The sequence below is a fragment of the Cydia fagiglandana genome, chromosome 4 (genome assembly GCF_963556715.1).
Source record: "Cydia fagiglandana chromosome 4, ilCydFagi1.1, whole genome shotgun sequence".
Lineage (NCBI taxonomy): Eukaryota > Metazoa > Arthropoda > Insecta > Lepidoptera > Tortricidae > Cydia > Cydia fagiglandana.
The window spans coordinates 20,691,900-20,717,448 of record NC_085935.1 but is presented as its reverse complement, the minus strand read 5'-3'; the positions used below and the strand labels follow the sequence as shown (position 1 = coordinate 20,717,448).

Below are 25,549 nucleotides of genomic sequence, written 5' to 3'. Positions count from 1 at the left end.
ATTATACCATAATTATGTTAATTTTATAACGATAGAAAAATCTAAATTTAACTCTGTTTATTCTTTTTATTTTTTAATTATTAACCAAATTCTCTTTTAACTTATGAATTAAGTATATAATTGACATTTTACAATGTCTAGATTCTCAAATTCAAAACTTATTACATCAAAATTAATACGTGCTTATTAAAAAATAAAATATGGCGACAGTATCATTATTGTAGAAAAGAAAATAAGGTTGAAAGAATCCAAGAAAGCATTGAATACACCTGATTCGGGCAAGTTTTGTCATATTTTTCATTCCAAAAGAAATGTCTAAAATAGCCCATTATTGTACCAGTTATATGATGCATTGAGCGCCGAGCCCGCGACAGATCCAAACAGCTGTACGCTTGTTCCAAGCTACGGTACAGGGTGTTGTTGGTCAGAGGGGGACAAACATAAGTAAAATTGGTTATAGTGAGCGGGACGGACGCAAGTGTCGAGGAGGGGCGCAGGCTTTACACGCGGGCCCTCTATTGGCAGCGGTCACGCCGCCCCAGGCCGCGCCCCCCTCGCGCCGATAACCACGCGAGCTCCTCGCTATCCCGCCAGTCTATCGCTCGACTTCGACGCGACACATTCACCTGCTCTTAGTGTTATTCACCGCATTGTGCCATAAATCACTTTACAATCAATGCATTAAAGTCTTCGACACTTGGAAATAATCATGTCGACTTTAAGCCATCACCCTTACGCGTTTTCCATGCATCCGGGCATGCTGCCGGAGTACCCGAGCGCGCCGCAGCCACTGCCGGCCTCCTCGCCGCAGTCCGAGGGGCACATCAAGAGGCCGATGAACGCATTCATGGTGTGGTCCAGACTTCAGCGCCGACAGATAGCCAAGGATAATCCGAAGATGCACAACTCCGAGATTTCTAAACGTCTCGGCGCGGAGTGGAAGCTGTTGTCAGAAATGCAGAAGAGGCCGTTCATTGACGAGGCTAAGAGGCTGCGAGCTCTGCATATGAAGGAGCATCCAGACTACAAGTACAGGCCGCGCAGGAAGCCCAAGCCCCCGACCTCCGGAGGAGCGCCTGGCGCAGGAGCATTCCCCAGCTTCCCGCTGCCATATTTCGCAGGCCCAGCACCGGGTGTTGGACATTTAGATTCGCTATCATACCCTGCGATGTCGCCATACTTCCCACATCAGTTGGATCATCTTCAGTTCTCCAAACTGATGGCGCCGACGGCGGAAAAATTGCCGACGGTGTCATCTTCCGCCGCCGCCGTAGTGTCCTCATTCTACTCGTCGCTGTACACGACGCCGACGGGTCCGCCGAAACCGTTCTCGTCTCCCCTGTTCCCGCAGTACGGCGCTCCGTCGTCACCGGTCTCGCCCGCGACGCCGACGCAGCACAGCCCGCACGACGACCAGCTCCGGCGGCCAGTCTCCGTCATATATTGAAGACCAACTTGCCTGCCTTGAAGAACACCTTCCAGGTCGGCAGTGTAGTTATAAGTGTTACAAACTGTGAGGCCATATGCGCGTACTTTATTTATTGAATTAAATAGTTACTAGAGAATTGTAAAGAGTGCGTCTCATATCAAGTGCTTGTACATATTATGTTGAGGAGTTATGATAGCTTAGGCTCTAACGAATAGAGTATCGAATTGTGTTAACTGTGATTTTTGTTTTCGATGGGTCTTTAAATGTTTAAGGTAAAGTAGCGCCGGAGTTATGTGAAGTGAGATTGGTACCAAAAAGAGATTATTTTCTATAGATGTCGCGACATTTAGCTGAATAGTTAAGACTGGTTCCAGATTTGTTTCGTAATCTTCTCGCGTCGGCTTGTTGAGTTTACTTGTTTCCCGTGTATCGATCAAGACTTTAGCCTTACTTTAAACTATTGCTGTGTAATTTATTTATTGATCCTAGCATACTAGGTGTTAGCCTGTCTACGATAAGCCGCCTGGCTAAGAAAGGTATTAGTGCATCCCAAGTGTAAATATTAGTGTTTAATTATAATTCGATGTCAGTACCAACGATGTATTATAGAATGAGGAAAAAACTTTGTTAATGCCATAAAAATAAACTAAATTGTTTTTATTTTAAAATTTATTTTTCTTCCATGCCATACAACCCTTACAATAAAAATATATCAACCTAATAATTATCTTCAAAACAATGAAGTGAATTTCGAAAACTTAATATATACGTAATCACACAACAATTTTAATAATTACCTACTAAATGTAATAATAGGTATACTTATACTTTAATAATTATTAAGTTTAAGAAATTCACTTTATTAGGTCTTATATGGCGCTTTTAACTTTGCGTTATATTTACCTACGTTAATACGTTTGCGTTATATTTTTGTGACCTATTTTTTACATATAAGTAACTAGTAAAACCTACTTCCAAGAAACACCCACTTTTCTTCCGTTTTTAGGGTTCCGTACCCAAAGGGTAAAACGGGACCCTATTACTAAGACTTCGCTGTCCGTCCGTCCGTCCGTCCGTCTGTCACCAGGCTGTATCTCACGAACCGTGATAGCTAGACAGTTAAAATTTTCACAGATGATGTATTTCTGTTGCCGCTATAACAACAAATACTAAAAACAAAACAAAATAAAGATTTAAATGGGGCTCCCATACAACAAACGTGATTTTGGACCAAACTTAAGCAACGTCGGGAGTGGTCAGTACTTGGATGGGTGACCGTTTTTTTTGCTTTTTTTTTTGTTTTTGCATTATGGTACGGAACCCTTCGTGCGCGAGTCCAACTCGCACTTGCCCGGTTTTTAATGACCTAAAGAGGAAATTGATCGACACTTAACTTTATCTAGTGATATAAATTCATGGAAATTTTGTTGAAACAGAGTAGGAGTTTTAAGTGAGAGTTAATGTGCCGCTTTGGGGCATGTCATATTAAGTTGTTACACATTTACTGTGTTGGACTTTTATATGCTCTTTTATTATTTTTCTCAGTGCCGTAAAACCACAAAATTATATACAACTTTGTTAACAAAACAAATTATAAATTATTATTTAATATAGACAAATAGAAATAATATATTCGTGACAAAAATATACGGATAAAAAAAAGAACAACGAAACAAACTTACATTTTTTGTTATTATTATAAACTGATCGGCGATTGGCTCTAGTCACACCTGATGGAAAGTGAAGACAGAGCCTAAGATGGAGCTCACCGGTTCAGGAATAGCCTGTTCACTCTAGCTCCCAATTACTGCGGGAGCATATAATATTACAACGCGTAATATTACATTACATCACATATTAGCCACGAAATGGTCCCGACTCAGCATGGTGTTAGCCTGGACGGGCCAACGCTGGTTTTCCTTCGACATCTATTTCAGTTTATAAATCGCCCAATTATTGGGTTGTTATACGGTACTAAGTTTTTTATTAATACATACGCACTTACAAAGTTTGTAAATACACCTATGTAGGTTTTGATAGGTACCAAAACGCAATTATAATCAGCAAGTGAATTAAACAGATCTTTAGCGTCGTCTTATTTCGGGCGTTAGACTTCGCTAGATGTCGCCACTTGTAACTTCTGATTTTTCTAGAAATTTTGTTTCTTATACTCCTTACTGAAAGAGTTACTTCTTTAGGTACCGCCGCAATAGGTACTTACCTATATACCTAAACTTATACATACTTAATTATTAGCTACTTAGTGGCCTAGTAAGTAGTAAGTAAAAGCAAACATCTTGGCCGTTAACTCTTCCGCACAGCATTTTTTTGTCACTAAGGACTTTTTCGTGGATATCAATGATAAAAACTAAGTAGGAATATGCCTAGGTATTAAAAAAGAACAGAGGCAACAAACCTATTAAATAAAACTTTCTGTTCTGTTTCATTTTTAGGGTTCCGTACCCAAAGGGTAAAACGGGACCCTATTACTAAGACTTCGCTGTCCGTCCGTCCGTCTGTCACCAGGCTGTAACTCACGAACCGTGATAGCTAGACAGTTGAAATTTTCACAGATGATGTATTTCTGTTGCCGCTATAACAACAAATACTAAAAACAGAATAAAATAAAGATTTAAATGGGGCTCCCATACAACAAACGTGATTTTTGACCAAAGTTAAGCAACGTCGGGAGTGGTCAGTACTTGGATGGGTGACCGTTTTCTTTTTGCTTTTTTTTGTTTTTTTTTTTGCTTTATGGTACGGAACCCTTCGTGCGCGAGTCCGACTCGCACTTGCCCGGTTTTTAAGTTCTTATCTTCAAATTTTTGTCTGTTTGTGTAATAGGGGCTAGTCAAATCAGTTTCTTTTTCGTCAGAACGATTAGCTACTATGGAATTAACATGAAAAACAGAAGCAGTGACGTCACGCTCAAGTTACCTACTCTTTACAGTTCTATTCGATTTATAAATAATTAAAAGGTAGAAATTGGGTCAAAAATTTTGTTTTTCTAATAATTTTCTAATGATTTATTTCGCGCCAGGTGTGTAATAATTTATTTAAAATACAGTCAAGATCCCTATTCCATATATTCTCAATTGTCTCGCCTTAAATTCTGGGCATAAGCAGACTTGGCTAGAAACTATTAAATAATAATGCAGCGCGTAAAAACCCAAAGAGCATTAAAAATCGCTCAAATTCTAGTTACCTATTTTAGGTACCTAAACTCAGAATAGACGATCGATAGCTAAGTTGGGGGCTGTCCCCGTTGGCGGCGAACACGGATTTCAATTTAATAATTACGGACCCCATTCAGTTGGGGGCGTTTTTCGATTCGATTGTTTTATCCCATTCTTCCGTAGCTTTCGCGAGAGGGCCAGGAGATGAGCGGGAATGGAGGATTAAAATTATTTAAAGGTCATTTTATATGGTTTAGTTTAGATATATATATGTCTGGACTTTATTAAAAAAACTGCATGTAAAAAAAATATTGGCTACTTATAAAACAAAACAACTAAAACTAAACCTAACTAAAAAATAAAAATCCCTAAAACTTACTTTCTAAGCCTCGGCAAGGTGCCCATCACGCAGGCAGCTACGTTGTATAGCGATAGCAACACTGAATACACATATAAATAAAACAATACTAAACTACCCGAAATCAAACATTTTTGTAAACTAATTTTGGGTAGTTTAGTGTTGTTTTATCTATATCTCCGTTGACATTTGCCACGAAGTCAGTTTTTCCGTGAACACAGCTGGTGCAACTCAGCTCGGAATTTACTATAAAAAAAAAAAAATTATATCGCTGTAGACGGGTCTACCGCGATATAATTTGTGTAATTAAATGTTTGTTTAATCTCGTTAACTAACTTGTCTTATAAGTATCTACCCGTGAAGACTGCAATCGCTTCTGGCGTACTCGCTAATTGTGTGGACTCATTTAAAAGGAACTCAACGACTTTTGAATTAATTATTAGTTGGGTAGGTCATTGTTTGGAGTTACGATTTGGACCCTTTGTTGGATTTATGAAGTGGATTTATCTGTTTTAAAGTCGGGATTATTTGTCAAATTTATTCATTATGGTACCTATTCAATTCATGAGTCTAAAGCGGTAGGCTGAGTGGTTATATTATGAGTATTATGACCTAGTTACTGAAGGTACTCGTTCCTATTTTTAAGTAAGTAGATTTTCTTCTTCTCGTGTCTAAGGTTTCAGACTGTGCAACTGTGTGTAGAATTATCCTCCAAAATCAGTCGTATTTTTAGGTAATGACTTCGTATTATTAGATTGCCTAATTAGAAATTAAATAATTAAAGGATGACTCACATTAGACCGGGCCGTGTCCGACCCGGAGCTTCCGGCGCATCGTTTTCTATGGAAAGTATCACGTGATCGCCTGTCATGTCATAGAAAAGTAAGCGCCGGAAGCTCCGGCTCGGACACGACCCGGTCTAACGTGAGTCATCCTTAATAAAGAACGAAAAATACCGGTTTCGTTTCTCATGTTATTGTTTTTCTAAATTAAATTAATTCTGTTTTTCTAAAGTTATTAGTTATTGTAAATACTTTTGAAGCGTAGTCTGTTCTGCTACTTTTGATGATGGCTGTATATTATGTAGAACCATTAATATAGAGGTGGATACTTATTTTTGAACGAGCTCATATTTAAGGGAGACTTTTTTTCTCATATTCAACGCCAACCTAATATGTGTAAGTGAATAAAAACTATGTGTCTAATATGTCTAGACATTATATCGAGATGCAAATTCAAACAAATAACAATTTCAAAACATATACTTAAAACAAAAGAAACTATAAATATACCAAATACATAGCAAACGCAAATGTAGGTATCAACAATATATTAAAAAAAAAAACGGAAATTAGCCTTTAAGAAAAAACCATTATTAATTTCTAAAATCTGATTTATGTAAAGAAAAAATAAACTTATTTACATAATAATATATATTTATAATAAGTGTTCCGTGAACAAAGTTTTGTACGGAACACTAAAAATAAATATCTACCTATTCGCTTACCAAAACATATATTTTCAATAACAACACTCCTCAAGAAATCCTCAATCATACGTAGCTACAGAATGCAACCCTAGTTACACTAATTTATTCAACTCCGTAATATCGCCATTTTTCGATACTCGTGGACCTTTTCAATTATTTGCCAATACCTGTTACCTGTATAAGTACAAGTCCTGAAGAACTGATTCCGATTGCTTGCCGAGCGTAAGTGGATCGGTTACTAAATCCTAATAGGGCGGTAAAATACCGGGTGTGGCCTGTAACATGAGCAAATAATTAAAACATAGAATGTACTCCTCAATTTTTATAAGGATTCAAGTTTCTGGATTTTGATCATAGGCGTACCCACGGTGGGGCAAGTTGCCCCACCCTGGTCTCTGACCATAAGCTAAGAATTTCTGTTTCAACCGTACCCTGTTACAACGTAACAGCCTCCCAGCCTCCCCTTCTTCTGCCCCACCCCTTAAAAAATGCTGCGTACGCCCATGATTCTGATATATGAGACTAGCTTATTTTTTCTAAGTGGCCAGTCCAGAAATTTTCAGTATGCCCTAAGTATAAAGATATGTAGTTTATTTTTCAAATAGGCATATTACAATGCGCTTATGAACGTCAATAAAGCTACGCCGGCTCTAACCCTTATACCTCTGACTCGAGAAGATTTTCTCCTAAACTGTAGGAGGATCCTAATACGGGATTGGCATGAACATTGAAAACCGGCGGGATTCTTTAAAAAAATTAGGTACGTTTTATAATTAACATGCATTAAATTTAAAAAAAAAAACATTTTAAATTTATATATAAATATTACACACCTTTATAGTAAATCATAAACTATGAAAAAGTAAGTTTTTTTCAAGTGAATATAAACATCATGTACATTGTTCGAGCCAATGCTATACCCGTCTTTTAAAACTGAGTATGACAGCGCCACCTAGGGGTGATCCGGCGTAAACGCCCGCGGCCATGATTAAAATCAGTTTTCGCTCGAAACTCCTACGTCTTGCAAGCAAATTATTGCATCGCCGTCGTAGCACCGCATTTACTAACTATTTAGTGTTTTTTTGTGTTATATTTCGCCCCGGGGTTGTTAATTTTGAAGACACCATTGGATTTTGTGATAAAGACCGAGTAGTGACAGTGTTTTCGGCATCGAGCGGGTAACGAGGTGCTCCCACCAGCGAAGGCCAGATTTTCTGCAGATTACGCCTGAGAGAAGAACAAGGACCCACCAAGTAAGCCCCTAGAATAAGGCAAAGTCATTTCTTCGGTTTTTAATCGGCGAAAGTATAGCAAACCCCGCCTTCATTCATTTTCCGAGTTCGTAGCTTTCTTTTCGAAAACGTACGAATAAATATTGAGTTTTTAAGTCAAATCTTATGAGACCAAGAGTGGCAGTAGCTTTACGAGCCCGTGGCTCATTCATTTAATGGTCCTTCGCCCTTGGATTATCAGTTCAGTGTTTTAAATACACATAAGTAAGGTATATTTCTTACATACCAAACTAACCTATAAACTACATACATTCCTTAGTATCGGACGTTCTGTACGTGCCTTTTCGCAATAAAACGTATTTTTATATACTTTTTATTCTAATTACATCGTTATTTAGGGTTATTTATCTAAATATCTACTTCCGTATAGTTATCGAATTTAGTGTTCCATCTTGCCCACGCCATTCTTACGTGTAGGTACTTACTTAAATAGCGGACAGTAAAATACTTTTGTAAGAAATAAGTAGAAGACCCGTTGCCTTGCAAAAATAGTAAATTAATACATTCGAATCGATACTTACTTACATTACATCTTAAGTCGTCGTCTAGGAAACATTACGTTGTGAGTAGGTATATATATATATAGGCAGTGAATATCCCGCCGGCCGGTACAATTGCACGGTCAGCTGTTTGGGTTACCGTCGACTGTAGGTACTTATCGACTTACGCGTGGTTTAATATTATACGTTTTTTAATAGGTAGGTATCTGAAATCATTGCAGATCAAAACTGGGTATCATTTTACGTTGTAATTATATACGCAGTCTACTTATATACTATTTTTGCGTGTTGGTTAAAAATGTCGCTTACTGAGGAAAAAATAGGGCCTAATATTAAGTTATTAGAAGCTAAAATTCAGGCGTATTTCGGTAGATTACAAGGTATCTATGACTTGTCGTCGCACGTCGCGACAGCCAAGACGCAAGAACGGTTTATGTCGCAATCGGCGAACGTAGAAGTACTACGTTCGGAATTTAATAACCTGGTAGAACAGCTTAATGCTGCGCGTATGCAAGCTGATGAAGAGTACGTACCGTCGTTTCAAACATGGGAAGCTTTTGAGGAAATGTTTTCGCACATTCAACATGTCACAAAACAATTGACGGCCGGCAAGTCCGATGGGGCGCTGGCGCCAGTAGCCTCGCCGGCGCATCTTAAACCTAATTTAAAGCTTCCTCCCATTGTTCTTCAGACGTTTGATGGCGATCAAAAGAAATTCGCTTCGTTTCTCGAGTGCTTCAATAGTACGGTACATCGTAATGCGGCCCTTACGGATGCGGAAAGAGTGTTTTACCTGTGTGGTCAACTTTCGGGTAAGGCGTTAGCAACAATAGCTGGAATTGTTCCTTGTGGTGAAAACTATAAATTGATTTACGACACGCTGGTGGACAAATATGAAGACGTGAGGTTGTTAGGTACGTCGTATTTGGACGAGTTGTTCAATTTTAAACAATTAGAATCACCGTCTGCGAAAGGATTAAATGACTTTGTAGATTGTTTTGTAACCTCTGCCGCGGCCTTCGATAAACTGGAAATATCGGACAAGAAAGAGTTCATATTCTTATATTTAGCGTTAAAGAAAATCGATCCCGAAACCGGGCGTATGTTCGAAAATTCCGTGCGCTCAGAGAAGCGGCCTAAATACACTAGCTTTCTTACGTTCATTAAGGAACAAGCCAAAATATTGGAACGTCGCGGGGACCCGGGTCCCGCCTCTAATGTAGCATGTGCGAATACGACCCAGCGTGCGGGAAAGTCACAGGGTAAACAGCCGATCGCGAAGCGCACTCAATCATTTGTAACAACTTTGGAAAACACGGCTACGTGCGAATTGTGCAACGAAAAACACGATCATTTTTATCAATGTAAAGAGTTTAAAAAGTTAAATCCACGTGAACGTTACAATACAATTAAAAAATATGGTGCGTGTGTAAGGTGTCTTAGCCACAAACATAAGAGTGGGAACTGTCGTTCAAATCAGGTATGTGATAGCTGTAATGCTAATACTCACCATTCGTTATTACATTTCGTGGAAAATATATCGACATCGCTAACCACAACTGAGGTAGCTGCCCCTTCGTTGGCTGTGACACCAAGTCATGCAATGATAGGTGAGCGCGCAGTTTGTCAGTGCGGCGGGGCGCGCGCGCGCAACATGCTCCCCGCGCCCTCTCTGTCTCCCACAGCCGCTGAGATACCCGCGCACTTGGACTCGTCCGCGATAATGGACTCGCCCGTGCCTTTGGACTCGCCCGTTTCTGCGACTACTTCGGGAGCGGATACTACAAATAACGTACATGTGTCGTATAATTATTTACAAGCAAACATCGCGCCCGAGGTAACGACAGCAATGTTAGCTACCGCCAAGGTGACCGCAATAGACAAAAATGGGAAAATACATTATCTGCGTTGTATGATCGACAACGGGTCACAAAATCATTTCATAACTACCGCTGCCTTTAATAAGCTGTCATTAAGTTATTTAAATAAAGAATTACCGACGACAGTAAGTGGATTTGGAGGCGTTCCTAATGCTACTAAGGGTAAAGCGCAACTTACGATCCGATCTTGCTATAAGAAGGATGTAACTTACGACATAACGGCGTTAGTCTCGGACCGCATAGCGCTCCCCGTACCGACCGCTCGAGTTGACCGCGCCGCGCTGACTTTCCTGTCCGGAGTGCCGCTCGCGGATGATGAGTTCCACGTTACTGGAGACATCGACCTACTTATTGGAGTCGAATTATTTGGGACATTGCTTATGAGCGGTCGCGTCCACGGCCCACCCGGCTCACCTGACGTGTTGGAATCCACACTTGGGTTTTTAGTAATGGGGAAAACTCCCGTAGCACTACCACAGTCTAAGCCAAGATCCGTAGCATTATGTGCGTTCACGGGGGCACCGCTAAACAAATTAGTAGAAAACTTTTTTGAGTTAGAAGAAGTACCTACCTGTACTTCCACATTCATGAGCGCCGATGAACAAGCCTGTGAGGAAAATTATAAGAATACTACCACTCGGGATGACTCGGGGCGATATTCGGTAGCATTACCCTTTAAGAGCAGTCCAGAGGAACTTGGGAATTCGCTGGTTCTTGCCGAGAAACGTTTTTTATCGCTGGAAAGGAAATTTAGCTCCACGCCACCCTTGCGAACCGCTTACGACGACATCGTACGAGAGTACATAGAGAAGGGTTACTTGAACATCGTAACAGGGGACAGTAGGGAGGAAGGTTATGTAATTGCCCACCATGGAGTGGTGCGCAACGACAAAATTTCTACCAAGTTGCGTCTGGTCCTGGACGCTAGTGCGCCGACGGACAAGAACGTTTCGCTGAATTCAATTTTAAATCCAGGTCCTAATCTGCAGTCTGATTTATTTCTAGTACTTTTGAATTTCAGATTATTTCCCGTCGCCTTTTGTGCCGACGTTAAACAAATGTACCTTCAAATTCAGGTGCACCCCGAGTTTAGGAAATACCAACGAATCTTGTATAGGTTCAAACCTGGTGACCCTTTGCAATTATACGAGTTTGAGCGTGTTTGTTTCGGTTTATCCGTGAGCCCATATCTGGCGTTACGAACCATTCAACAATTAGCTGTTGACGAGGGACCCCAGTATCCACGCGCGGCTGAACTTATCAGGCGAGGAGATTACTACATGGACGATGTTGCATCTAGCGCACCGTCTGAAAAAATAGCCTCTAAAACGGCAGCACAGCTTATTGATATGTTCAAGGCGGGTGGCTTTGACCTGATGAAATGGTCGAGTAATTCACCAGAGCTCCTCAAGGCCATACCTAAAGAGTATCTACACCCGAGTTGGGTTGAGTTTGGTGACGGGTCTTATCAAAAGGTTTTAGGCATAAAGTGGGAGCCGCGATCCGATTCATTTTCATTCGAAGTAAACTCAAATACAGAACGATGCACCAAGCGCAACATTTTATCGGTAGTGGCACGATTGTGGGACATTTTAGGGTTTGCGGCTCCAGTGATCTTATATGCTAAACTTATGATAAAACAACTATGGTTGGAACACATCGACTGGGATCAAACCCCACCCTCAGCTGTTATCGACGCGTGGGTTAATTTCGTTAGAGATTTACCGCTTCTGAGCCAAATGAGAATACCGCGTCACGTAGGCGTAACGTCTTCCTGCACAGTTACACTTTTAGCCTTTGCAGATGCGAGTGAGAAGGCCTATGGTGCGGTACTGTATTTACATGTGGTTGCTAATCAAAGCATATCAGTGCGATTTTTGTGCGCGAAATCCAAGGTGGCCCCGATGAAGGTTGTGTCCCTGGCCCGGTTGGAATTATGTGCAGCCTGGCTTATGTCGAAATTGGTTCGAATAGTTATGGATAACTATAGCACGCGCATCTCACTCTCTCATATCTATGCGTTTTCGGATTCGACCGTGACCCTACACTGGATTCATTCCAGCCCCCACCGATGGAAAATATTCGTCGCGAATCGGGTGGCAAAGATCCAAAAGAATTTGCCATCGGATTGTTTCTTTCACGTGTCAGGAAAGGAGAATCCAAGTGATTGCCTGTCGCGTGGGCTTACACCCTCCCAACTATTGGAACATCCGCTGTGGTTACGAGGTCCATCGTGGGCTCGACTGGAACGTTCAAAGTGGCCTATAAAACCTTTCGTGGCGAGCTCGGAAGGTGAAGTACCGGAACAAAAGGTAATAGCCCTACCCACTGTAGCTACTGTGGCCCCCCCAGCGGAGGAGCCTGTGCTGTACACGTTGTCCAAAAGGATATCATCCTGGTTAAGATACCTGCGCGTTATCGTTTACGTGTTACGCTTTATAAAATTGCTGTCATCAAAAGGCGCTGTTACGACAGAGGACACGGAAGCGGCGGAGTTAGCCGCTATCAAGACTATTCAGACTGTGCACTTTCCGGAATATTTGGAGGTCAATCCGGCTGGCAAAGCCCCCGCCTCGAAGGCTATTCGGAAGCTTAGACCCATCCTAGTAGATGGAGTGTTGCGAGTAGGAGGTAGATTGGACAACGCTAATCTCACCTTTGATCACAAACATCCGTTTCTACTGCCACGGAAGGATCATGTCGTTAACCTGATCATAGATTATACGCACCGCAAGAATTGCCATGCAGGGGAAAAGCATTTGTTGTCGTTGTTAAGGCTTCGGTATTGGATATTATCTGCTAGAGTGATCGTGCGCTCCAGAGTCGATTCGTGTTTGCGGTGTTTCAAGGCACGTCCAAAGGGAATAACGCCACCGGCAATGGCGAATCTGCCAGAATGCAGACTACAAATCTCCAAGGCTTTCGCTCATACTGGAGTGGATCTATGTGGACCGCTCAACGTTACATTGGTACGAAAACGTGGTGCTAAGAGTCAGAAAATGTACGTATGTGTCTTCATTTGTCTGACCACGCGCAGCACGCATGTAGAGATATGCGCAGACTTAAGTTCGGAAACGTTCCTTAACGCACTGAAACGGTTTATATCCCGTCGAGGTCCGGTAGATACTATGTATTCAGATAATGCAACGAATTTTGTGGGAGCTGATTCTCATTTGAAAAAACTCCTTAACCAGGGCTTTTCGGACACCTTTCGAAGGGAGCTTCTAGAAAATCAAGTAAAATGGAGATTTATCCCGCCCAACGCCCCACACTGGGGAGGCAGCTGGGAAGCGGCTGTAAAATCATTTAAGACTCACCTGTTTCGGGTGATTGGCGCTCAAATATTGTCATATGACGAACTTTACACGCTTTTGTGCCAGATTGAAGCTGTCTTGAACAGTAGGCCTTTGGGTCTGCTAAGCGCCGATCCCGCAGAGCCCGCGCCGCTCACGCCGGCTCACTTTTTGAATACCGTACCTTTAAGGTCCTTACCCGCCTCGGAAATAACGGAAGAGCGTACTAATCGGTTATCTCGTTATAGTTTACTTGAGAATCTGGTACAATCCTATTGGCGTCGTTGGTCCCTAGAGTTTTTGCATACGCTTCAAGCACGGGAGAAATGGAACACTGATTCGCGACCTATCACCGTTGGGACTGTAGTTCTTATTATCACTGACAACGCCCCGCCGTTGCACTGGCCGATGGGCATAGTTATGGAGACTTATCCGGGAAAAGACGGCGCTATAAGGGTAGTCTTAGTCAAAACAAAGAACGGCACGTACAGGCGTCCGGTAGTGCGTTTGTGTCCACTTCCTAATAATATTCCTTAGACTTATTCTTAAAAAAAAAAAGGTTAGTGTAAGTAAAGTAGGTTAATGTATAGAACTAATATTATTTTTAATTTCCTCGGCCGTTTAAGCGGTCCTTCTAGCTTTAGCTGTAATGCATAATATATTCTTTCCTAGTTTTTTTGAAAAGGGAACCTTTCAAGGCCGGGGCTATGTTCGAGCCAATGCTATACCCGTCTTTTAAAACTGAGTATGACAGCGCCACCTAGGGGTGATCCGGCGTAAACGCCCGCGGCCATGATTAAAATCAGTTTTCGCTCGAAACTCCTACGTCTTGCAAGCAAATTATTGCATCGCCGTCGTAGCACCGCATTTACTAACTATTTAGTGTTTTTTTGTGTTATATTTCGCCCCGGGGTTGTTAATTTTGAAGACACCATTGGATTTTGTGATAAAGACCGAGTAGTGACAGTGTTTTCGGCATCGAGCGGGTAACGAGGTGCTCCCACCAGCGAAGGCCAGATTTTCTGCAGATTACGCCTGAGAGAAGAACAAGGACCCACCAAGTAAGCCCCTAGAATAAGGCAAAGTCATTTCTTCGGTTTTTAATCGGCGAAAGTATAGCAAACCCCGCCTTCATTCATTTTCCGAGTTCGTAGCTTTCTTTTCGAAAACGTACGAATAAATATTGAGTTTTTAAGTCAAATCTTATGAGACCAAGAGTGGCAGTAGCTTTACGAGCCCGTGGCTCATTCATACATTAAAGACGGGCCTAATAAGTAGTAACTATTCGGTATTTGGCAGGTTTTTCAATGTTCGTATTCGGTGGAATTATTAGCTAAAAGTGAATATTCGGCAAATAATTTGTAAGTAAGTAAGTAAGTAAGTAAATACTCTTTATTGCACCACAAAGAAAAATTTGTATGAGGTACTTAAAATATTAAAATAAATATGGACAGTTTTTAATGAAATTTTGTAGGTTTAAAGAGCTCCCATGATAAAACCCCAATTTGGACAAAAAATCCTGTTACGAAAATTCAGTGGAAGATTTGTAGGACATACGGTAGCCCCTCATCTCGAGGTCACATCTTCTCTGGTCCGACCTTCCAACTCAGAGCAATGGCAACACCCCGCCTCGATTGCCTCCCGTCTGGCCACTGGGATCGAACCCACTCACAATGGTATACATCTAAATAAATAACACGGCCCGCATTGTAATGCCGGGCATACAAAATATATTTTCCCCGACAATGCTGGCTCGGAATGGGAAAATGGGGCACACTCGGGCCTGGCAACACTACGGGCTTAATTCAAACGCGTTCCATTTTTGAAAATTTGAATACATTGTGTTTCGGGGAGGTTTGACTGGGGTTTTGTGCAGTTTTTTTTTATCGCATTATTGGAGACGGGTATCGAATGTTTTATGAAGAATGTTATTTACAATTCCTTTTTTAAATACGTTTCTAAGTTGGAAAATCAACGAGATGTAATGTGAATTAGCGAAGAATGTTGTCTGGATACGGTGAAGTACCCTTTATAGTCGCACCAAACAAAGTCAGCAGCGGATTTGATAGCCCACGCTGTGTAAGTGTTAAGTATACGTCATAATTTCATAGAAGTTTGACGTTTAAAATGACACTTTCACTGCGTGGGCTATCAATATCACTGCAGACTTTTTACGGTCCGACTATATATAGCTTGTATCGTAAATAATAATTCTGAAATAAAAAATCCACTGGGCCACAAACGTACCAGGAAACCGGCGTATTTTCTGTGGAGATTACAAAAGTTCGATTCTGAAACATTTTCTAAGACTTCATCATACAAATTTTAAAAGAATAAGAAGGAAAAAAGGGTTTAATAAAGTGCGAAAATAAGGCTTTGAAGTCTATTTGTTTTATAATGTCTACAGGACAGTTGGATAATCTTAACTCATACTAAAAAAGTTTGTGATATATGTACTTCGAACAAATAGGTAACAATTTCACAACAAATCCAATAACGAAACTATAAATATACTTACCAAATACATATCAAAAGATAAGAAATTACAGCTTGGCAAAAAAGAGTAGAAATTAAAAAGTGGCAACACTGTAGTGTCGTCCCGTTTTCTTATATCAATTGGTTTGAAAGGGACGACACTACAGTGTTGCCACTTTTTAATTTCTACTCTTTTTTGCCAAGCTGTACGCTTTATATAAAAAGTAGATAACTATTGATTCTTGCGACATAGATGGCAGCACGTTGTATTTAAGTACAAAAGAGACATCTAGCGGCCAACAATGGCTCATAATGGCCGTTCTTTTATACGCATATGTCCGTCAAAGCCTATCTATTAATTACGTCAATTACTTTCGACATTTAAAACGTTTTAAATTGGCTTTTTCATTTAGTTGTAAGTACTTGTTGCTTATTTTTGCAGCAATAAAGCCTATTTTAGCGAACCAATGAGATTTTTTTTACAGCTAAAAAGACAAGAAAATCTATCGCACACTCTTATTTAGCTCATAATGATTGAAAAAGAACCTTACTAGATACGATTTAAGTTCAGATTCGAGTAACAAGCAACCTCGGTGCATTTTTTTGCGATAAACCAAGACAATAGTCGTATAATGGCAGTGTTTCCATAGAAAAGTGACTATAGGTAATTCTCCCGATCAAAACGTCATTTCTTGCCCGGATAGCGTTTGATATTGATAAATGATTCTCAACAATGACTTGTCAAGATTAATTAAAGCCCAAACTGTTGCTTAAATAGTTAGTTAGTTGGGCAATTCAGAACGGGTAGCTTTGTGCGGTTACTCGGTGCTTTTAGAAAAGATACGCCGTTAGGGTTAGGGTATGGACGACAGTATTCCGACTTACGATAAACTGCACAACTAAGATCTAATCCTAATTACAAATACGGCATGTAATTTGTAATTTGTTAGTGTGTTAAGAAATAAATTCCAGTAAGTAAGTTGTTGGGTGGCCCCCAACACTTAGCGTCTCCCGAGCGTCGGCGTCTGGTCAACTCTATGACTGCTGCTCGACGCAAGTTGGCGCAAGTGCGCAGCGACGCTATTTTCCATAACGCTGACTAGACGCCGACGCTCATAAGACGCTAACTTAGTGTGGAGACTAACAAATTACGTCCCCTATTTGTAATTAGAAATGCCCAAAATGTATAATGGAGATGTTTGGTTTCGATGTCAACTGCATTTGTTGTTTCGATGTTGCCGCCGCTGGGCTATAACTGCGAAAATCGAAGTTCGCAAATTGCGGGCATCTTTCTCTGTCACTCTAATTACGCCTTCATTGGAGTAAAAGAGAAGGATACCCGCAATTTGCGAATTTCGGTTTTCGCGGTAGCCCCTCTGTATCTGTCTATTTCCTTGATAAAACGAGGGACGGAATGAATGTCATAATCACAGCAGTAATGCGGCGGGAATCGTATCTCAATTTATCGAGCAAATTGATACAGTATGGCAGCTGCAGTGTAGAAGACATCCGAACGTCACTTTAAGAGTGGATAAAATTATGTTAGTTAAATTTTTTCAAACAATCAATCAGTCTACTCTGAAATGACTATTGAACAACTTTTATGTAGGTATATCTGCGAATTCTCTTGGATGTAAACGTGTCTCTAAGAAATGAGCGTTTTTACCGAGTTGAAATACTGTTCACAATATTGAAATAGTATTCCTCATATTGGTTTTTTCTTATACAGTTGCATCCTACGGTTTTTGTCGATTGTGAGGCATCGGCCTTGTCATTACTGTTTATTAAAACATATTGTATACATATACATTGTATGATGTTACAAAATTGTCTTTATGTTTAGGTAAAATTTCAAATTAAGCGTGCTTCAATGCGTTTGTATAAAAGTTATATAAACCTTTTAAGTAGTGCTTAATTGCAAAGATTAAAAGATGATTACTGCAATATTTTATAATGAAAATTCAATAAAGCTGAGTACCTAATGAACGTGTTCGTATTGCAAATGTCCGTGAACTGTGGAGTAATGCCCCAAGTTGGTTGGTGGGTAAATCGTCTATTACTTACATTCTTCCAATAACTGAGCACCTTACTAAAAAAGATTTTAAATTAATTTTGTATCGAGCAGAAACGCTATTATTAAGCTTATGGTAAATGTCGCTAGAGCCTCTCTAAGGCTCATAAGTCATAATATATGGTGAAAATATTCGCTGTATTGGGTACGGTCTTGGTAGCTCAGATGGCAGGGCACTGGGCTAGCGACCCAATGGTCGAGGGTTCAAGTACCTCCCAAGACAGTGAAATTTTCCACTTTTTATTTATATCTAAGCTTAAAAATGAATCTGTTTAATATTCACACATTCCTAGTCATCAGCGAGACAGATTGAGCGTTTCGTTGTCCAAACGATTGTCATTTAGCTAGCGCCTAGATCTATTACAACATTAAAGTTGTCCAAATCCTTGCGGGCAATTTAGGTACCTAACAAAGTAAGTACTTTGAAGGCTTTTGAAAGCCTCCACACCTACCTACACAATCGATAAATAAATATTTAAAAATAAGAGACGAAATAAAATCTTCACGCACATCACGTATTAGGTAAGTACATACGTATTCCTTTTGACGCATAGAAAGCGTCGCAAAGACTCTTCGAAATAATTTCCAACGGGCGCACAATAGACGTCTTATTTGTGAAATCATTGAGTTCTTTATTTAGCATGTGAGAGGGGAGTAATAATCCAGTACGTGGAAATACGGTTGTGTGACAGACAAGGTTTGAAGAAAATTTTGGATACTTGTATAATACTTGTGTAATACTTGTATTAGTTACATCCCAATGTGGAACAAAGTCCGCCTTTTTATTATATAGGCGGCAAACGATCGAGGCGGTGAATTGCCTGATGGTAAGCAATTGCCGTCGCCCATGGACGTCTGCAGCACTTGAGGGCCTACAAATGCGTTGCCCGTGTTTAAGATGCGAATACACTCTTCTTGAAAGTTTGAAGGTCGTATCGGTACGGACACAGTTCATTCCACAGTTTAGCTGTTTCTGGATAAAAGCATACCTAATTAACTTCTTATAGATGAAGAAGAAAGAAAAATAGCCATTGAGGCATATTTTTAGTTAGCTCTAATTCGAAATAGCTTTATTAAATCACGCTATGGTGTTGATTCATGATTAGGCAAAAAAAATCTTGGAATAATTAGGTGATTATTAATTTCGTTTTTTTAACAATATTTTTAAAATTATTACATAAAACATCTTTTTCAGGAAAGTATTTTCTTAGAAATATTATCTTGTGCAAAGTTTTAAACATAAAATATCAGGGCCAACATATTACATGTAACGTAAGCGTGCTCGGTCAAACCAATCCTATCGCAGACGTCGAAAATCCAAATGTCGTTGTTTGCCACTCTTTCAGTTTAGGATATTAGATATTGCACGCAGACGAAACTTAGATGTTCGATGTTCACGGTAGACCCTCAGATATTTCATTAAAAGACAAGAGAAGAAGGGAAACTTAGAAATACTTATCTCAGCCAAATAAAAAATAATGCGTCGTAAATAAGGAAGTTAAAAGTCTGGCGCAAGAAAGAAATGATTGGCGATTACTCCACCGACAAGAGCAACGCTCTTAAGTTATGATGATAACGATGATCTATCTAATACATGTAAATATGAAATTAAAAATGTATATTAACAAGAAGAGGGAGGGAAGGAAGCATTTGGTGACAGACAGAAATCATCGGAAAATTTCAAGACGGACACGACCTTCAGCAATGAAAAAAACGACTAGAGAGAGATATTAACAAATGATTTAAGCTATAAATCAAGTAATGTGGGCTTAGTGAGTATTAGCATATTGCGAGTGATAGGACCGGGGTTCGGTCCCGGGAGAGGCAGCGTAACGCAATAAACACTGATGATCGTGTCAGGGGCTGTTGGGGACTTAATGTATTACAAGCGGGTGGAGATTTTAGTAGCTAATAAGTTAGTGAATTAATATAATCATTAATTATTATCTGCACTAATTCAAATAAAAAATTCAGTCAATATGTTTGTTTTAATTAATTTTTGGTAAAGTATAAGTAGGTAGATAACAGAACATTTGAAACGTAGGTTACTAACTATTTTGTATATTATTTACTAAGCAATCAGTGACATCTGATGAATGAACTTGAGATTCTTAATCACATACACAGTTATAAATTTGTTCTAGCCATATTTATTTTAATCCCTGTGCCATAAATTGAATGTGTACTTTTAGTTTTAATTTATTTAGTCTATACTTAATTTTAAAAATAGTTTGTATAAGTTTTGTTATTAACTATATTACATACATGTGTACTTTATTTTATCATACTTATTGCTTTTCGTAGTCTTTTTTTTTCATTTATTTTGAGACAATATATAGACAGATTGAGACAATACAAATAGACTGAATACTAATACCAGTATCTTGCTTATAACACAAAGCGAGTAAGTAATATTTGTTTTAAGCAATCGAGTAGGCCCTTTTGAAATTCGGTTTATATAATTCATTCTTTAATTAACATGAAACCGTAACATAACACTGTAACAAAAACCGTTATTAAACTCCACATTCCGACATATGAATAGCTACAGATTGACTGTTGGCAAGCACAAGCATTAATAACTTCAATCGAAACGCAAATAATCATTCACAAAACACAATACACGTACGTATTACAAGCTGTAAGCGATCGCCACAATCACCCACAAAGGAACCCAATACATTCGTAATAATTACAATTGAGATTTTTTATTCCACCCATAATACCGCACTCGAAACACATTAACTTTACAAAACGGGAGAAAAGAAAAACAAAATTAATGATGGCGACTAATTTGCAATAAAAATGCCGCATGCGTATGAGAGGGGACAATTATAACAAATTAATAACGCACACACTACCCTTAAAACTCCAGTGGAGATTTGCATTCAATGGTGTTCTCGCTTTTGTTGGTTATTCAACACGAGCCCAAATCAAAAACAACCATAACCTAATCATCTTTAAGCTCCTTTTCTCTTACACCTTCGACTTGTATTTGAACCATTTCAGAATCGCAAACTCCTGAAGGGTCATCTGCTTTCAACATTACAACTTGAGCTTTGCCGCTATTGTTATAAAACTCAGTATCCTTTGCAATAACAATACAAAATCACTTGAATATTAAAAGTCTTGGTAATTATTCAGGAATCCATCCATCATTAATCACAGGCTGGGGTTGCATGGAAAGCCTGTAAAAATGATTGTTGAAAAGATAAATGACAAGACGCGGTGACGTTTATTCGCGATCCACGTGTGCGTTGTCGCTGATATTTATTGCCCGAGTGTCATCAGGGACGCGCTTTGGAATATGTTTGCTGTCGTGGTTTTTATTACACCACATCCCATTGTATCAATTCTAATCAAAAAAACATGTTTACGGAATTCCCATATTGTTGTATACTTTGCTTTCTTTTCTCGAGTCTTAAACTAATAAAGCTACGTAATGTATTTGTAATAAAGGCTTATTTAACGGTTTAAGAACTTGCGTGCGATTTTTTGGTTGATCGACCGAATTCATTGTAGACACCTACTCTGTAGTTAGCAATGTATCGATTGTTGCATGAAAGTTATTGAACCGACTAAATCTAAAATACATGAGTTCACAAGTCAACAAAATACTTTAGAAAGGTCGAAGTCTGGGAGTAACTCCAACGGTTATAGACCTTTGACTCTTATATAACTACCTTTCTCATAGTTGAATAATCCTCTGGTTAATAAACTCGGACCCCGAACGGTCATTCATTGGATATTACAGTCCTAATTCAGTGATTGCGACCCGAATGGAGCTTTCATCCCAAAACAGTGTAACAATGGATAAGTAACCATTGAACACACAGAACGCATTAACCCAATGTGTTCCTGTCAGACGAACTTCAACAATTAATGCCGACAAGAATAATAGAAACTATAGCACAATGGTGTACGCTACAAATTAATATATTCATACTTTGTTCCGAGGTCAGCACCCGAAACCTGATACAAATGAATTCCAACCCAATTCATATGACCCTAAAGTTTATGTTGATATCTACGATGTTCTTGCAAATATGAATGACCAGCAAACAGAAGTAGCTTCTATTACTAACGCAAAAGAGTTATTGTTGTTTGTTGATGATAGTTTAAGGGAACTTGGTGAAGTTTTTGTCATGATAATTAAATACAGCAATGATACGATTGTGATTTTTATTGCGGAGCATTGCCGGAGAGAATGCGATTCGGGACAGTGGGATGGTGTGATCACGTTATTAATGTATTGTGGCAGGTTTTATTAATGGTCTCTTCACACGAGTGTTATGTGCTTTGGTGGAGAACTTTTGTCTAGATCTGCCACATTCAAATCTGTGAAATATTACACTATAAATACATCCTTATCTTCATCTCAGTCAAATATTACCAAAAAGGACAGTGCTCATTCATTTCTTAAGTAGTATTAATTTGTACCTACCTATTTAAAACATGCAAACACATTGGCAGATTGCTACTGACTGAGTTGGCTGAGTACTGAATTCTTTATAGGCAAATAAAACCAACACCAATTACACCTTTCCGTCGCATATTTTTCATTTTATTCCGAATTGCTCTTTTTTAAAGAAATAATCAATGAAAGCTCCCATTATAAATTATTACGTAAGGGCTCCAGCCCTTACCTTGCACAAAATGCCCTTAACCATAAGTCCTTGGCGACAACTCACACGTAAATACCCTGTCTCATTAGGGTGGTTTATATTTTTTTAATATTCAATCTATATCAGAAATCGGGAATCGAGGATTGCAAAGTGCACATTAAAATAATAAATGTATGAACCTACTGTAGATATATTAGGCAGCCCTTTATTTGACATAATGATTGAAAGTCACAATGTCATGTTTTTCAGATTATCATTAGTTATAATTCTGAAAACGTTAACTTTTTAGGATTTTCGCAAGGTTATCTTCGCAAGGTTTGTTTTATGGAAATCCTGAAAAGTTAAGTGTTTCTGAGAAAAACCAAATTATGACTAACGAAAATTCGGTTGTTTGTCCGAATGAGAGAGAGGTATATGAATTGCGGTAAGTATATGTCAAACCTCTTGTGCAGAAACAATATTTTGACATTCTCAAAATGCGCGCTATACAGTTGAGTCGTTGAGTTCCTGTGTAAACGATGACTCACGCTAGACCGGCCCGGGCCCGGGTCGAGGAGTCCAACGATGCTTTCCGTACAAAACAAAGCGCTGGTCATCCTTTACGTATTTTTTGAGCTCTAGTCAGAGTCAGACTTCTATAAATAGTCTAGTTCGTTGTGTCTCTCTAATAAAAATTGTGTATGCAATATTGAATCCCGTGAAAGCACTATTTACATTTCGATTAACCCTTTCACAGCATCACAAAAACTGTATATCCTCAAACAATAACCGGTCTCAAACGCATGTTGCGTAATTCAATGCGTATTAGCATATTGCAAGTGACGTGTTGGTTGGGGTGCCGACTGCACTAAACATTGCGTATTCAAGTCAAAGACAAACATCTTTATTCTGCAATTTAGGCATTTTGTTGTATGGCGTAAATTGATTACTCTGATTTTAACGACAATTGGATCACAGCACAATTTATGCTTAGAAGATTTGATTATCTTACCACCACAAGCACAGCACTAAGTTATAAATAATCCAAATATAGGTTATATTGTTTCTTATTTGGACAGTTTTACAAAAAAAATTTTTTGCACCCAATTGACTTTATATTTGAAATATTTAACGCACGATAATCATGCAAGATTAAAGTAGTAACTATCTATCCCATAAAACCACCCAACAGTATTCTGAAATATCCAAACTATGCTAAAACTAAAGGGGCTCACTGATTACCAGTTCGCCGGACGATATCAGTCACTTACACGCAAAATTTGACAGCTCCGAACAACTGACAGGGTGATATCGTCCGGCGAACTGGTAATCTGTGGGCCCCTTAATTCATATATGTTGATGTAGGTAGGTGTTACTATTATTTGTATGACTTAGTTCGGATGCAAATGGAAGAAAAAACCCAGAAAATACAAAGGATGCTGTGGATACTTGATTGCTGAACTTGTGAACCACAGTTGTAATACCTTGGACTACACTTGGATCGTTTTATGGTTCCTATAACCAACAATTTTAATCAGCTACAGGACATAATTGTATAACCATCTACACAATCACCGAAGCCCCGCTCATATATGTTTTGTTTCGCTACACAATGTCACAAAGACGGAGTAAGATCCTGAGACACAATAAGTTATTTAGGTCACACATTGTTGGTGGAAACAACGGCACAATCCGCTTGTTTATGAATTGAACGTGGAGGTAAACCGAATTTAGCGTTGATAGGGTATTTTTGGGGTCATAATGAAAATGGGCGAAAATTCCAAATTTGATGAACATGATTACTTAAAGGCTGATGGCCCTATTGCGTTTAATAACCCTTAACAGGGTTTAATAACCCTTAACGTAATAAGATAATATATTCCTTAAACAGAATTTTTAGCACAACAAGTTGGCAATGACGACATGAATAAAACCAATTTTATTAAGAATATACAGGGTACATAAATAATCATACAAAAGTAACTTAAATATATCTAAATATTAAAATGACATGAATTGATTATTTATTATAACCTAGTTCCTAAAGGTAAAAGCGATTAGTAATAGTCAAAACGATTTTTAAATTAAAACTTTTTTGATTTGTCGTGTGTCTCATGGGCTTAAAGTTTAGATCTATTTTTCGTACTATAGGTAGGTAGGTAATGTATGTAAATAATAAAGAAAAGAAGATTATCCTCAATTTTATTGCTACCTACTTTTAATTATTCCTGTTACATGAATCCCACCAAAAACATAAATGTAAAAAAGGAGAGCCAAGTTCAATACAAAAATTATGCTTGGCTGTGGGGCTCGCCGCAAAAAGAATGGAGATCTAAATGAGTGCCACTGCCAAGTTCTATGCAAAATCCAAATATGTATTTATAGGAACAAAATAACATTATAAACAAGTATTAAACTCTATTTCTTTGCTTTATTGGATACCTATAACAATTGCTGTTATTTAAAAAAATGTGTGATCTTAAAGTAGGTTAGATTTGACTTGGCCAGTTTTCATTATATCAATCATTTTATATATATTGTAATTCTGATAAAACCTGGCCAAGCCAAGTGTGTCTAGATCAGGTGTCCCAATTCGTGTCCCATTTTCTGCTATTTTCGAGTCTGTTATTTAGTCTTAACTATACAAACTTCTTCATAACTCTGGAACTATCATCACCACCACCATCATTCTTCTGTGTTACCTTGTCAAGTTCATCATTGAAAGCTGCGCACTTTGACCTCAGTTATGATACCCCTAACATACCCACTCCAACCCAACAGGCCTTCTTGAATAAATGTTATTCCACGCACGATGTCTTTGTTCCTCTATCATTCCATATTAAACTGTATTATTATATTATTAAAAAGATATACCATGTACATTATAGCACTCATTGAAGATCGTTCGTGCGCAAAAACTGAAGCTTTCCGGTTTTCAAGTGGACCCGTTCACTCGTTCATTCGTTCAGTGTTACGGTTCCT

General features: G+C 39.0%; 2 protein-coding genes and 1 non-coding gene across 3 annotated transcripts; all 3 read left to right on the top strand.

Moving 5' to 3' along the window:
- The first annotated feature begins 354 nt into the window (after positions 1–354).
- Positions 355–2,097, top strand: LOC134664030 (transcription factor sox-3-like). Its single transcript, XM_063520593.1, has one exon. The coding sequence runs from the start codon at positions 710–712 to the stop codon at positions 1,445–1,447; it is 738 nt and encodes a 245-aa protein (XP_063376663.1). The 5' UTR covers positions 355–709; the 3' UTR covers positions 1,448–2,097.
- A 6,445-nt stretch (positions 2,098–8,542) lies between these two features.
- On the top strand, positions 8,543–13,954 carry LOC134664029 (uncharacterized). The gene is made up of 2 exons (XM_063520592.1): positions 8,543–9,506; positions 9,855–13,954. The coding sequence occupies exons 1-2, from the start codon at positions 8,543–8,545 to the stop codon at positions 13,952–13,954; spliced, it is 5,064 nt and encodes a 1,687-aa protein (XP_063376662.1).
- A 4,159-nt stretch (positions 13,955–18,113) lies between these two features.
- On the top strand, positions 18,114–18,186 carry Trnaa-agc (transfer RNA alanine (anticodon AGC)). The gene has a single exon. It is a non-coding gene; the product is annotated as a tRNA-Ala (tRNA).
- The last annotated feature ends 7,363 nt before the right edge of the window (positions 18,187–25,549 follow it).

Excerpts from the sequence above, each read along its gene's own strand:
- LOC134664030 (XM_063520593.1), top strand. The coding sequence starts at position 710 with ATGTCGACTTTAAGCCATCACCCTTACGCGTTTTCCATGCATCCGGGC.
- LOC134664029 (XM_063520592.1), top strand. The coding sequence starts at position 8,543 with ATGTCGCTTACTGAGGAAAAAATAGGGCCTAATATTAAGTTATTAGAA. Across the intron at positions 9,507-9,854 it reads GCGTGCGGGAAAGTCACAGG|GTGAGCGCGCAGTTTGTCAG; the intron begins GTAAACAGCCGA and ends ATGCAATGATAG.